The sequence below is a fragment of the Pleurodeles waltl genome, chromosome 6, assembly GCF_031143425.1.
Source record: "Pleurodeles waltl isolate 20211129_DDA chromosome 6, aPleWal1.hap1.20221129, whole genome shotgun sequence".
Lineage (NCBI taxonomy): Eukaryota > Metazoa > Chordata > Amphibia > Caudata > Salamandridae > Pleurodeles > Pleurodeles waltl.
Window position 1 is genome coordinate 599,645,688 of NC_090445.1, and position 16,137 is coordinate 599,661,824.

General features: G+C 44.2%; 1 protein-coding gene across 3 annotated transcripts in view; it reads left to right on the forward strand.

Annotated features, from left to right (window-relative positions):
* The window catches only part of LEMD2 (LEM domain nuclear envelope protein 2), a 241,448-nt gene extending 226,527 nt beyond the window's left edge, over positions 1-14,921 (forward strand). For all 3 annotated transcript variants that reach the window (XM_069238854.1, XM_069238852.1, XM_069238853.1), the window contains exon 9: positions 13,149-14,921. In XM_069238854.1, the coding sequence (XP_069094955.1) occupies positions 13,149-13,293 (145 nt within the window). In that variant the 3' untranslated portion in view covers positions 13,294-14,921. The remainder of the gene's footprint in view (positions 1-13,148) is intronic.
* Positions 14,922-16,137: the final 1,216 nt, after the last annotated feature.

Genomic DNA, 16,137 nt, shown 5'->3' on the forward strand with positions numbered 1-16,137 from the left:
GAGTGGTAGTCGCAGGGGTGGTGGACTCGCTGGTGGATGCTGGGGGGGGTTGGGGTTGAAGCTGTTGTGGATGTCGGTGATCTTGCGGTGGAAGAAGGTGGCCAGGGAGTCGCACAGGTCTTGAGATGGCGGGATGTCGTTGGTGATGGAGCTGGGGTTGGAGAGTTCTTTCACAATGCTGAAGAGCTCTTTGGTGTTGTGTGCGTTGTTGTCTATGGCCAAGACTTCAACTTTGGCATCGACCTCAACATCATCGTCTGAGATTTTGTCACTATTTCCATCCAATCTTTGGCACAGTCCACTTTGGCACCAAGCCGAACAAGCTCCATTTCCACTTTAGCTCCAACAACAAGATACCGACCGAAAACCTCATTGTCGAAAAAACAAGGATTCAAGGTCTTCGGAGCCAAAAGACTCTAGTCAATTTCCGGCCACACCATCTCCTGTGTAACCCATTTTCGAGACCATGGAAGCTCGTCAGCGCGGCCTCCACATCCAGGAGGATCCATGCTCCTCCCCCTTGTCACCTCCAAGAGGAAACTATCCTTTCAGAAGGCTCTGGATACTTCACCACCTCTAAAGAAGACTTAAGGACAAGGTTACCACCATTATTCACAAGCCTTTTCCACTTCCTCCTTCTTCTCAAATGTATTCTCTACCACCCCCACCCCCTGAAAAAAATTGCTTACTCCAGTATTGGAACTTTCATAGATTCACATGCTTGATTCCTTCCCCGTCGTCGGGATTGGAGCCCCTGGTACATCAAAACAGCAATATAGAAGCAACGGAATGAAAAAAGACCCAAAGGCTTTCCCTTTAGTTGCCTATCCTTGTCTCTGAGTAAAAAGGACCAAAGCAACTCCCAGCCAATCAGGCTTCCCCTCCCTCTAGAACCCTCCTGTGAGAAGCTCCATTCCCTCGGATTTTCTACCGCACGTCGTGTTAGGGAGTCTCCATTGAGTTCTGCTCAGTCAAATCTCCAGCTAAGTCTATCTCTACAGTTTTTCTTCAAAAGAAGGAAGATTTCTTCAGCAAGTAAGGTGTCATCTTTTTCCCTGGCCTCAGGGAGTTATATTTTATCAAAATTCGACATGTCAGACGAGGAAAAGAAAAGCCTTTTTAGTGCCTGCAAAACCTGTGGATAAAAGAGACTTCATTTTGAAGATCCACACAAGGACTGCATTTATACCTCTATCCTGACCATGTAGCCAAAGACTGCAAGGTATGCAGAACTTTTTCTAACAAAACCCTCAAGGACAATGAGGGTAGGCTACTGATTTGGCTGCAGAAATTGAAATCCAGATCAAACCCTATGTCTGGTTCTGACAGTAAGGAATCGGCCTCCTCCACCTCAAGAAGGTACCAAAAAAGAGGCAGATCTCCTCAGGCTCAGCATTCTGAGGATCCACCTAAAAAAGCTCACAAAAAGGCAAAACAGGTGTCTTCTAAAGCTTTGCAGCCCTTCCAGTTCTCCACACAGGAGTTCTGCTTCATCCAAAAGACACTCTAAGGAGTGTTCTGTTTCCTCAGAATGCAGCAAAAGAGCCTTTTCTGAGCCCCCAACACCACCTCCTGTGGTAAAACATGTCTTCAAACAACCATCTGGGAAATCTACGTCGACGACAGCAGCGTCGAAAGTGTATACAGCCTCGTCGTTGACTACAACAACGTCCACTGTCTCTACGGCTGCTTCTTCTTTAGTGATGGTCATCTCGACAACATCCTCGGGTTTTGCAGTCACTTTGTCGACTATTAGTGTGCCCATTGCTTCTCCGTCGACGAAACTGTTGGTGACACCGTCGACGACGGTGTTACCGTCGTCTGCCGCCTCGTCGACAAGACCTTCTCTGTCGTCAGTGCTGGTTCCGTCGGCGTTGGTTATTTGCTCTTGCCATTGATTACATCACCAAGTAGGGTATCAGCATTGGTACCTACACATCTTTTGGAAAAGGAGGATTCTGAGGCCCGTTTGGGATTGCACATAGCCCTTCAGAACTGCATGTGAAGTGCCAGGATCTAGAGGAGGACCTTCAGCATGATCCCCACTCATTGTATTTGCAACCACAGCAGTATCATTATCAGGAACAGATGGTCTCTTTGCAGGGATCACTCACAGCCAACTTACAGCTGATGTTGGATGGCTACAGAAGGCGGTTTCCGCCAGCTGGCTCGGAAGTACAGCAACCATGTATACCACCCTCTGTGCCTCTTCCTTCTACTTAAGGCTCTGGAAGACTCTCCGGCCTGCCTCACGGGGCACCCCAAACCAGACTCGGTCATTGCCCAGGCTGCGCAACGTAGGTCCAGAAACCCTTCAGCACCAATATCTGCTCCACCAGACAAGAAGGGTGTAGAAGGCTGGATAATATTGGGAAGCGTTTCTCTTTGATGGCTTTGCTTCTGATAAGAGCCTCTAATTCTTTAGCTATCATAGGCAGATACAACAGGCAACTATGGGCAGACATTGCTCCCTACCTAGATCAGCTGCCGGAGGAATCAAAGATAGAGGCGAAGAAAGTCTTGCAGGAGGGTGAGAGGTCTTCTGCAGAAGTTATAGACTGTACGATGGATATTGCTACCACAGCTTTTCAGCAGATGGCAGGGGATGGCTGTTCTAAGAAGGCAGAGTTGGCTCCGTGCAACTTGGTTTAGGCCGGAGGTTCAAAACAAGATTCTTGGCCTACCTTTTGATGGGGAAGCCCTATTAGGAAAGCACATTGATGACACACTCCAGTCCATGAAGACAGACACCGACACAGCCAGGTCCCTTAGCACGCTGCAGTTTAGAAGACAGCCCTTTCGTGGGGCTTGAGGTCGGGGGTATTCATCTTATAGAGGAGGATTCCAACAACATAGATACCCTTCTGTCTCCGTGGCTTCAGTCCTTTCGTTCCCAGTACCAGCAGAGACTGCCTCCGCAAGCGGCATGTTCAAGACCATTGCAAAGAGGAAAAGCAGGAAGACAAGCGAAGGACACGGGACGCAGACAATGACTTTCTGGTGACTCCGGCTAAGAACCTTTCTTTGGATACAAAACTAAGGGGAAGGATTTCCCACTACTTACACAATTGGCAAAAGATAACATCAGACCAATGGGTCGTAAAACTGATTCAGTTTGGCCATACTTTGGAATTCTCACAGTGCCCTCCTACAAGATCCCTTCTCCCTCGAAAGGTGAAGCACTTACATTTGCTCAAACAGGAAGTTGACTCTGCTCCTCAAGGGAGCTATAGAGAGAGTTCCACAAGAGAAGGGGATTCTATTCTCAGTTCTTCCTGGTTCAAAAGAAATGGGAGAGTTGGCGCCCAATCCTAGACCTTAGGGATCTCAGTACTTATCTCAAGAAACAGTAATTTCGTATGATCACCTTAACTGACATCCTGTTCCTTCTCAACCCAGGAGATTACACGTCCACCCTCGATTTGCAGGACTCCTATTTCCATATCCCTTTACATTCTTCCTCCAGAAAAAATCTCAGATATGTAGTAGCCGGAGACCATTTCCAGTTCAAAGTGCTACGTTTTGGTCTGAAATTGACCCTGAGAATTTTTACCAAATGTTTAGCTCCAGTCGCAACTTTCCTCAGAAGGCACAACCATCAAGTCTTCCCGTATTTGGACGATTGGCTGGTCACGGCCAGGTACAGATCTCAGGCACTGAGGTCCACATGCGCCTGTGTGGAGCTGTTCACAAATCTCGGCCTAACAGTCAACTGCGACAAGTCAGCCTTCCAGCCCTTAAGAAGGAGAACATTTCTAGGGGTAATATTGGACACTTCCACCAACAAGACAACTCCTACAGAGGAGAGGCAGAAAAAGCTCATATCCCTCGCAGGGCGCCTGCGAAAAAGAACGTATGTTTCAGTTCACCTCTTCAGGTCCCTGTTGGGAATGATGTCCTCCTGCATTCCACTGGTACCATTCTGTCGTCTCAGAATGAGACCCCTACAGGAACAGCTAGACCTTCAGTGGACACAGTCCAAGGGGTCTTTCGACGATATCATCAGAATAACAAAACCCATGATATCACCTCTGACTTGCTGGACTCCTGAGTCTCAGTTATCAAGGGGACTTTCTTTTCTCCTCCAACCATCTCCGTGGGTGATCACTACCGACGCTTCTCTCGAAGGTTGGGGAGCCTTCCTCCAGCCCTTACGAGTCAGAAGCAAATGGAAGCCACATCAGAGGTTTTTTCACATCCATTACCTCGAATTGAAGGCAGTTTGATTAGCACTTCGTGCTTTTCTTCCAAAGATAAAAGGCTCATCAGTACTCATTCGGACGGACAACACTAAGACAATACATTATATCAACAAACAGGGAGGGACCAGATCTCTGCTTTATTGAGAGAATCTCAGCGCATTTGGGAATGGTCTATCAGACAGAAGATAAACCTTCGAGCAGAACATGCCCCGGGCGTGCAGAACATCATAGCAGACTCTCTGAGCAGGTCTCGACCATCCAACCACGAATGGGAGCTGGTTCAAGGAGTGTTAAATTGAGTCTTCTCCCTATGGGGGAAAACCGAATCTGGATCTCTTCGCCTCCCTGCAGCATGCAAAATGCCAGTTCTTTGCAAGTCGGGATCACCATCGGGGCTCTTGGGGTAATGAGTTTTCCATGGCATGGTCAGGATTTATGCTTACGCTTTTCCTCCCATTCCCCTAATACTGAGAGTTCTGGCAAAGATCAAGAACGAACGCTGCAAGCTTCTTCTGATTGCTCCGGAATGGCCTCGCCAGTATTGGTATACAGAGCTCCTTCTCCTCTCAGAGAGCCGCAGCATCCCTCTACCAGAGATGCCGTTCCTGCTAACAATGAGCGAGGGTCAAATTCTCCACCCAAATCTGGCTTCACTCCACTTGACAGCCTGGCTCCTGAACACCATGAGTTTGCGCACCTAGATATTCCTTCGGATTGTAGAATCATCCTTGCCAGAGCTGCAGCTTGAGAGTTCCAGCAAATGTTATCGTTTGAAGTGGAAAAGGTTTTGCTCATGGTGTACACAAGCTCAGGTACTTCCTTTCTATTCATCGCCGGAGCAAATACTGCCTTATATTCTCCATCTGGCCAGATCGGGTTTGGCTATCTCTTCGATTAGAGTTTACTTAGCAGCAATTTCCCACTATAGGCGTACAGATAACGTAGCTACTTTGTGGTCCGCAAGAGTCATAAAGCTATTTCTGAAGGGGCTGTTCCGGTCTTTCCCTCCAGTCAGACCTCCTCCTCCATTGCGCCAACTTAACTTGGTCTTGTCCCAATTAATGAAGCCTCAGATTGAGCCAATTCACAAGGAAGATTTAAAATTTCTATCCTGGAAGGTCGCTCTCCTTCTCGCTCTTACCTCAGCCAGAAGAGTGAGCAAGATTCATGCATTCACTATCCAAGACCCTTTCTTTCAGTTCAAGAGAGACAGGGTAATCTTACGAAAGAACCCAAAGTTTACACCTAAAGTCCCTTTGGATTTCCATATTAACCAGCCGGTGGTACTAAAGTCTTAGTTCCCAAATCCAGCAACACCGGTGGAACAAGCTCTGCATTCATTGGACATTCCGAGGTGCCTGAAGTTTTATCTCAATAGAACTAAGCAATTTAGAAAATCGAACCAACTTTTTTGCAGCATTTACTGCTCCTCGTAAAGGCTGATCGTTGTCAAAGCAGGCAGGGGATTGGAAGGTGGATAGCCTCTACCATTAACTAATGTCATACAGCAGCAGGAAAACCTTTACAGAATCCAACTCATGCACACTCAACAAGGAAGTTGGCTGCATCCACAGCGCTTTTTTCAGGAGTGCCCATCCAGGACATCTGTAGGGCGGCCACGTGGAAGTCAGCGCATGCATTTGCAAAACATTACTGTTAAGAAGAAAAACAGCAGGGTGAAGTGGCGGTAGGACAAGCGTTTTTGCGACGCCTGTTCCAGTAACGGTGAGCTGTTGTATTTCTTCATTCCTTTTTTCCGCCAGCCCAATATGCTTTGTGCTCATTGTATAGCATTGTTTCTTCCTTTGAGGTTGTGATGTTTCTTATTATTCTGATGAAGGTGCTGTTCTTTTATCATATTCATTGCTTATCTAATATTTTGTCTCTCCTGCATGATCCTAGTTTCTTCAGTGATTCTGGTTATTTTTATATATATATGTTCGATGGCATGTGTAGCTGCAGATACACATGCTTTGCACATCCCGCCATCTAGTGTTAGGCTCGGAGTGTTACAAGTTGTTTTTCTTCGAAGAAGTATTTCGAGTCACGAGATCGAGGGACTCCTCCCCTTTCGGCTCCATTGCGCATGGGCGTCGACTCCATCTTAGATTGTTTTTTTTCCGCCATCGGGTTTGGACGGGTTTCCTTTCGCTCTGTGTTTCGGTTCGGAAAGTTAGTTAGAATCTCGGAAAATTTGACGGTATTGTTTGCGTTCGGTATCGGGTTAGTTACTACAGATTGACACCGACTTTTGAAGCGCTCCGGTGGCCCTTCGGGTTTTTTTTTGATTCCCCGTCGGGGCCTGGTCGGCCCGGCCACGTGTCTCTTCAAGGCTGATGGAACAGACCCCATTCCGCTTCTGCCCAAAATGTCACAACAAGTATCCGTATACAGATCAGCACCTGGTCTGGAACTTGTGTTTGTCTCCAGAACACAAAGAAGATACTTGTGAAGCCTGTCGAGCATTTCGGTCGAGGAAGACATTAAGAGACCGAAGAGCGAGAAGACTGCAAATGGTGTCGGCGCCGACAGGACAAAGGCATTTGGAGGAGGAAGAGGAAAGCTTCTCCATCCAGGAGTCTGACTCGGACGAGCTCGATCCCGAAGAAACACCTAAAACCGTGAGTAAGACGTCAAAACATAAAACTCACGAGAAGACCACAAAAGCCCAGGGGACGCCACTGCCAACAGGCCATGGCTTAACCCGTAAAATAGGTGACCGATCATCGGCATCGAAAAAGGGCACGCTTGTGTCGAAGTCATCCGACTCCGGTCGAGATACCGGCACACAGCAATCTTGAGCCCGAGACAGCGACTCCGAGCAAGTTTGGCACCGAAATGGGTCAGCACCAAGAGATCATGACGCCGAAAATAAAGAAAGTGTCGTCGGAGCCGAAAAAGGCTACCGAAAAGGTTTCCATTCTGAAACATCCAGCCTCGGAACCGAAATCAGGTTCCTACACAGAGGAACAGGGATTGTCCTCCCAAATGCAAGGACATAAGTTCGGACAAGAACTAGAATCAATGGAGCCAGACTACACTCAAAGGAGGCTCCACATTCAAAAGGACACAGGGAAGATAAGCACTCTTCCCCCAATTAAGATGAAAAGAAGACTTGCCTTTCAAGAAAAGGACAAGCAGCCACAGGCAAATGTGGCAAGACAGACAACTCCGCCACCATCAATGCACACATCACCGGTAGTCACTCCACCACTGATGCAATCCCCAACGCATACTGCAATGAGTCAGGACGATCCCAACGCATGGGACCTTTATGATGCGCCAGTATCGGATAACAGCCCAGACTGTTACCCAGCGAGACCGTCCCGACCTGAGTACAGTACATCCTACACGCAGGTGGTCTCAAGGGCAGCGGCTTTTCATAATGTCACCTTGCATGCAGAACCGATTGAGGATGACTTTTTGTTTAATACACTATCCGCCGCTCATAGCCAATACCAGAGCTTACCTATGCTACCTGGAATGCTAAAACACTCCAAACAGGTGTTTCAGGAGCCTGTGAAGGGCAGGGCCATAACTCCAAGGGTGGAGAAAAAGTACAAGGCACCGCCTACAGACCCTGTGTATATCACGCAGCAATTAACACCAGACTCTGTGGTAGTAGGGGGAGCTCGCAAGAGAGCAAACTCTCACACCTCGGGAGACGCACCACCTCCAGACAAGGAGAGTCGCAAATTTGACGCTGCAGGGAAAAGGGTTGCAGCACAAGCAGCAAACCAATGGCGCATTGCCAACTCACAAGCACTTCTGGCAAGATATGATAGGGCTCATTGGGACGAAATGCAGCATTTCATAGAACACTTACCCAAAGAGTTCCAAAAAAGGGCACAACAAGTGGTGGAGGAAGGACAAAGTATCTCAAATAATCAGATAGGTCAGTAGTGGATGCAGCAGATACAGCTGCAAGGACAGTAAATACTGCAGTAACAATAAGGAGACACGCATGGTTGCGTATGTCAGGATTCAAGCCGGAAATACAACAAGCCGTGCTGAATATGCCTTTTAATGGACAGCAGTTGTTTGGCCCGGAGGTGGACACTGCTATAGAAAAACTTAAAAAAGACACTGATACGGCCAAAGCCATGGGCGCACTCTACTCCCCACAGAGCAAAGGCACATTTAGCAAAACACAGTTTAGAGGGGTGTTTTGAGGACAAGCTACAGAACCCACAACCTCACAAACAAGGCCCACTTATCAAAGTCAATATCAGCGGGGAAGTTTTCGGGGACAATATAGAGGGGGACAATTCCAAAAGAATAGAGGGAAGTTCCAAAGCTCCTCAAAACAAGCAGTGACTTCCAAGTCACAAATCCCCAACACATAACACCTGTGGGGGGGGAGACTAAGCAATTTTTACAAACATTGGGAGGAGATAACAACAAACACTTGGGTCTGGCAATTATCCAGCATGGTTATTGCATAGAATTTCTCAGATTCCCTCCAAACGTTCCACCGAAAACACACAATATGTCAAAACAACACATGGATCTTCTAGGACTAGAGGTCCAGGCATTGCTACAAAAAGGAGCAATAGAATTAGTACCAATTCAACAGAAAGGAACAGGAGTTTACTCTCTGTACTTTCTCATACCCAAAAAGGACAAAACACTGAGACCTATATTAGATCTCAGAACATTAAATACCTACATCAAATCAGACCACTTTCACATGGTGACATTACAAGACGTTATCCCACTGCTCAAACAACAAGACTACATGGCAACACTAGACCTAAAGGATGCATATTTCCATATACCAATACATCCTTCACACAGAAAGTACCTAAGATTTGTATTCCAAGGGGTACATTACCAATTCAAGGTGTTGCCATTCAGAATAACAACTGCGCCAAGAGTTTTTACAAAATGCCTGGCAGTAGTAGCTATGCATATCAGAAGGCAGCAAATACATGTGTTCCCGTACCTAGATGATTGGTTAATCAAAACCAACACACTAGAACGGTGTTTACAACACACAAAGTACGTCATAGAAACCCTACACAAACTAGGTTTCTCAATCAACTACACAAAGTCACACCTTCAGCCGTGTCAGACACAGCAATACTTAGGGGCAACAATCGACACAGCAAAAGCGATTGCCACTCCAAGTCCACAAAGACTACAAGCATTTCACAATGTAATACAGGTCATGTATCCAAACTAAAGAATACAAGTCAAAATAGTAATGAAACTCCTAGGCATGATGTCCTCATGTATAGCCATTGTCCCAAACGCAAAATTGCACATGCGGCCCTTACAACAGTGCCTAGCATCACAATGGTCACAGGCACAGGGTCAACCTCTAGATCTAGTGTTGATAGACCGCCAAACATACACCTCGCTTCAATGGTGGAACAATATAAATTTAAACCAAGGGCGGCCTTTTCAAGACCCAGTGCCTCAATACGTAATAACTACAGATGCCTCCATGATAGGGTGGGGAGCACACCTCAATCAACACAGCATTCAGGTACAATGGGACTCTCAGCAAAAACAGTTTCACATAAATCACTTAGAACTATTGGCAGTATTTCTAGCGTTAAAAGCATTTCAACCACTGATAAGCCACAAACACATTCTTGTCAAAACAGACAACATGACAACAATGTATTACCTAAACAAACAGGGAGGAACACACTCAACACAGTTGTGTCTCCTAACACAGAAAATATGGCATTGGGCGATAGACAACCACATTCGCCTAATAGCACAGTTCATTCCAGGGATACAGAATCAATTAGCAGACAATCTCTCTCGGGATCACCAACAGATCCACAAATGGGAGATTCACCCCCAAGTACTACACACTTATTTCCAAAGTTGGGGAACACCACAAATAGACCTGTTTGCAACAAAAGAAAACGCAAAATGCCAAAACTTCGCATCTAGGTACCCACAAGATCAGTCTCTGGGCAATGCGTTATGGATGAGTTGGTCAGGGATATTTGCATACGCTTTCCCCCTCTCCCACTCCTTCCATATCTAGTAAACAAGTTGAGTCAAAACAAACTCAAACTCATACTCATAGCACCAACTTGGGCAAGACAACCTTGGTATACAACACTACTAGACCTCTCAGTAGTGCCTCATATCAAACTACCAAACAGACCAGATCTGTTAACTCAACACAATCAACAGATCAGACACCCCAATCCAGCATCGCTGAATCTATCAATTTGGCTCCTGACGTCCTAGAATTCGGACACTTAAACCTTACACAGGAATGTATGGAAGTCATAAAACAAGCTAGAAAACCAACCACTAGACATTGCTATGCAAATAAGTGGAAAAGGTTTGTTTATTATTGCCATAATAATCAAATTCAACCCTTACACGCATCTGCTAAAGACATCGTAAGCTACTTGCTACATTTGCAAAGGTCAAAACTAGCTTATTCATCCATTAAGATACATCTTACCGCAATTTCAGCTTACCTGCAAATTACCCACTCAACTTCACTGTTTAGGATACCAGTCATAAAAGCCTTTATGGAAGGCCTAAAAAAGAATTATACCACCAAGAAAACCACCAGTTCCTTCATGGAACCTCAACATTGTCTTAACACGACTCATGGGGCCACCTTTTGAGCCCATGCACTCATGTGAAATGCAATATTTAACATGGAAAGTTGCATTTCTAATTGCCATCACATCTCTAGGAAGAGTCAGTGAAATCCAAGCATTTACCATACAAGAACCATTTATTCAAATACACAAGCATAAAGTAGTTCTATGGACAAATCCAAATTTTTTACCAAAAATCACCGTTCCACTTGAATCAAACAGTAGAACTACCAGTGTTCTTCCCACAGCCAGATTCTGTAGCTGAGCGAGCACTACATACATTAGACATCAAAAGAGCGTTAATGTACTACATTGACAGAACAAAACAAATTCGGAAAACAAAACAATTATTTGTTGCTTTCCAGAAACCTCATACAGGAAATCCAATTTCCAAACAAGGCATTTCTAGATGGATAGTTAAATGCATTCAAACCTGTTATCTCAAAGCAAAAAGAGAACTGCCTATTACACCGAGGGCACACTCAACTAGAAAGAAAGGTGCTACTATGGCCTTTCTAGGAAACATTCCAATGACTGAAATATGTAAGGCAGCCACATGGTCTATGCCTCATACGTTTACCAACCACTACTGCGTGGATGTGTTAACAGCACAACAAGCCACAGTAGGACAAGCAATACTACGAACTTTGTTTCAAACAACTTCAACTCCTACAGGCTGAACCACCGCTTTTGGGGAGATAACTGCTCACTAGTCTATGCAAAGCATGTGTATCTGCAGCTACACATGCCATCAAACGGAAAATGTCACTTACCCAGTGTACATCTGTTCGTGGCATGAGACGCTGCAGATTCACATGCGCCCACCGCCTCCCCGTGAGCCTGTAGCCGTTTCGAAGTTGATCTTGAACATTTGTAAATTTGTAAATATATCACTTTAAACTACATTATGTACATACATGTTTACTCCATTGCATGGGCACTATTACTATGATACACAACTCCTACCTCGCCCTCTGCGGGGAAAACAATCTAAGATGGAGTCGGCGCCCATGCGCAATGGAGCCGAAAGGGGAGGAGTCCCTCAATCTCGTGACTCGAAAGACTTCTTCGAAGAAAAACAACGTGTAGCACTCCGAGCCCAACACTAGATGGCGGGATGTGCAAAGCATGTGAATCTGCAGCATCTCATGCCACGAACAGATGTACACTGGGTAAGTGACATTTTCTCTCTCTATATATATATATATATATATATACACATATATAATATATGTGTGTGTGGATATATACTATACAATGTGCTTCATTACTGCTTGCTATTCTGATTCAAGAAAGTGAATCTTTGAAAGTTCCAATACTGGAGTAATAAAATTAGTTACTTACCTGTAACTGTAGTTCTCCAGTATTGGAATCTTTCATAGATTCACATGCAACCCACCCTCCTCCCCTGGGAAGCTCACCGTTGCCTGTCTTCTTCAGATACTCTTGCACTCTTGCTTTGGAAAATCTGAGGAAATGGAGCTTCTCACTGTGGAGGGTTTTAGAGGGAGGGGAAGCCTGATTCGCTGGGACTTGCTTTGGTCCTTTTTACTCATAGAGACAAGGATAGGCTATTAAAGTGAAAGCCTTTAGGACTTTTTTTCATTGCAGTTGCTTCTATATTTCTGTTTTGATGTACCGGGGGCTTCCATCTCGACGACTGGGAATGATTCAAGCATGTGACTCTATGAGAGATTCCAATACTGGAGAACTACAGTTAAACGTAAGTAACTAATTTTCTTATCCTCACTCTAGCTAATCACGCAATCAAAACACTTTTCACACACACTGCTTAACATGCTCAGTCGTTAATTAATATTTTATTTTCACCTTTTTCAACTGATGGTGGTTGTCGTGGGGGTTTAGTGGGGCACATGATGGTGGTTTCATAGGTCTATGATGGTTTGTAGAGGACATGATGGTGGTTGCGTGAGGTGCATGACTGTAGTTGTGTGTGGCGAATGACGGTGGTTGCATGGGCAAATGATTGTGGCTAGAAAGAATGTTTTTAAGTTTTCTGGTGTCTTTTTCATAGATGTTCACTAAAATGTCTAAAGGTCCAGTGATGAACAGACACTCGTATGGTCGTGTGTCCAAAAGGTTGTAGGAAAGACATTAGTACAGGCCCACATCTTTGACCATACACTAGTTCAGTTCGAAATGCCTTATGGTGTTTGCAGTACCTTCGCTTGTTGATCCCTCTGAAAGTTTTAAACAGTTTCTTTACTCATTGCCTTGCTATGATTCAATCCGCAGAGAGAAAGTTGAGATCAAAACCTATTCAATGACTTAATGTCATGTACAGTTGCACAGTTTATTTTCTGACTTACTTGGAGTAAATTTTTCTTGCTTTTTGTTGCAGGAAACAAATGTTGCCAGTCTGGCACAAAGCAGTAGATTTTCTGTCTGCTAATGAATCCCGGATCAGGACAGAATCGCATCGCATCGCAGGGGAGGATATGCTTGTGTGGCGTTGGACTCGATCTGCAAAATATTCTGATTCCTAAAAAAAAAAAAATCTGAGAGACAGTAGACCATACTTCTCATGTCACTGATTGTGACATCTTCCTCCTTAGCAACAAGGAACCGGCGATTTCTTAGCCTTAATACCACATATTTATGTCAGGGAAATGAAATTTGTTTTGGTGAATTGGGTGATGAATCAGGATCAGCAGCAATAAAATGCTCAGTATGCTCGCCAGTAGCAGTAAACCAGTTTCAAGAGAACAAGCCTATGTGAACTGCATCTGACTATCAACCACGGTGGACATGCTAGAGTTTTGTAAAAGTAGGAAATCGATTAGTGAATTCCATAAAAGGCAGCCTATGGTAGGTGTAAGAATGCTTGCTCCCTTAGAGCTGGGTACACATTGCATGGAAGGCAAAATTAATTTGCTACAGATCCAACCTTTGGATAGAATGGTGCCTGTAGGTCCAATGTAAGTGTTGTGGTGGATGTTGGCACTCTTACCATACCAGAGGAAAGTCTAGGCAATATTTCCTTAGTTTGCGTTTTTTGTTGTCAACTATTGTCCTTACACGAATACAGATTTTAAGAAACTATATTCCCAGTACATGAAAATCACAGTGTAAATTCAAGAGAGTATCCATTCAAGGAGAAAGAACGCAAAAGGACCCACTAAAAGTTTGAAAGCAGATTGTGTTTCATGTTCCCCGCTGCAAAGAATTTTTAATTCATAAGGGGTTGTCTTCATTTGAACACCTAGGCATAGGCAGGCCTTGCTTACCATACAATACTCCTAAGAGAATCCACTGAGAATTATTTAATGTTTGTGCATGTTTCTTCTGTAAGCTCAGACTAGGTGCTTGTAAAATGGGACTTTTTTTTCAATATTCAGCACAGCTGATTAAGAACCCCGAGACATATGCTAATGCGTTATGAGAACGTCTATGAGTTGAGACCTCAAGCTTTGTATTTTTTCCTAGAGTATAATTATAATTGGAAACCTTTAATCTGTAGAACAGAATGCAGAGTATTCAAGTCATCAGTGTCTTATGTTAAAAGGTCCCATAGAGATCCTGGAGACAGTTATTTATCTGTTTATTGTTTAGCATATAGGTTTATTGGAAGATTCCCAGGTGTGCTCTTTAGTGTTTGCCATTGTCTTATTATCTCAAAGGACCTTACAAGATAATAGTTGTGTGCCATTCATCAATTATATTTTAAAGCTTTTAGTTGATTTTGAATTTGCATCCGTTTTTGAAATATTTTGTGTAACCATCAAAACTTGGTTTAGTTTTTTTAGTGAGTAATAAGCCTTGCAAATAGGCTTCTAGCAAAGTGCCGAAAAACAGATCACCCAACCTTAAAATTGTTTGTTATGCAGCAATAGAAAGAACCTTTTCACAGTCGTTTTTGCCTGACAGGAAAATTAACCTCCTCTCAAGTTAAATTGTCATAAATTATCACTATCGAGATGTGGGCTGCTGACTGCTAACTAGTCTTGGGGCAAGTGGATTTTGAAATCTAAAGCCCGGGTGAGTTAATCCATGCCTAACCCTTGACTATTTCCCCTAAAATTCAGTGAGTTTGCACCACTCATCCCAATCCACATGCTTGACATTTTCTAAAAAAAACTTTTACTTGAAATAAAAGATTATTTTTTCTCATGAACGTCTGAATTTGTATGTTGAGTAAATAATTAATTTGCTTCCTTTATCTTCGGCAATGGAAAATGCTGAATACCTAAAGGATCTTCATTCTGGGTATGGCTGTGAAACTATGACTGGCGATTGGATTCTGCGGGCTAAATATTATGGGCCCCAGGGACAAAGTAGGTAATGAGCTGCTAGTTTTAGACATTCGTTACAGCTTGCTAATGGGTACAGGAGAAGTGGAGCCAGTTTCTAGGACAGATGGGTACAGGCTTGTGTGGTCCTGGGTGATGAGAGAGATTAGATTTGGTTTAGTAATGAACTGCAGAATTAAAAGCCATAGCCAAGGCATGCTCACTCAACACTTCTACCATCTTTGACAAAACACTTTATCCTGGCCTGTCTCTCATTTCATATGTATGAAAAATGTGTCAAGATGGTTAGACAAATGCTGAGCAACCTAAAGGTGAATCTGTGTGTGTTGCTGTCTTGGTGCTGTATTATACTTTTTGACCTGACCCCTGGAGCTCCGACTCTTGCAAGCCGAAAAAGAACTGTGGTTGCTCATGCCGACTGGGCACAGCATACTTTTTCAGGTCTAGGTAAACATTTAATGACTCAACACTTCTGGCCTTTTAGGTGAGGCTGGAAGCTAGCCCTGAAAAAGACAAGCTGGGCTCTAGAGAAAGACCTGGTGGGCAGTGCCAGTAAATATTTGCACCAGTACATGCCTTCTGAGCCACTGTGATGTTTCAGCAAGTGCTCACTGGTGTTTTTTGTGTTACCAGCCCATGCTTGAAATCTCAGGTGAAGTGCAGCACATTTGACATGAGGGTAACAGGCTGAGGGAGAAACCTGGGGAAAATTAAGTACTATTTCAGCTAGTAAAATTACCTAAATTTGATGTGCTATACATTATATCCATAAAATTCACATGTTGATGGCACTGGCTCGGGTTGACTATAGAGTCAGTGTGAAGTGAGTTATTAGAGGTGTTGGCTCGGTTCACAGTTTCTGTATGTTGTTACTTCATGGGAGATTGCACCCATAATGAAGACATGTAGGGTGTAGTTTTAAAAATGGTATTGATAACACAGTATCTTCTTCTTTCATAATTTAATACTTTAGAATTTGTGGTATATGTAGATGCTTAGTCATTCCACGTCCTACAAATGGGATCTGCATGCCTTATGAGCAGAGGGATGCTGGTTGAGTCTCATTTTCCATTATTAGTA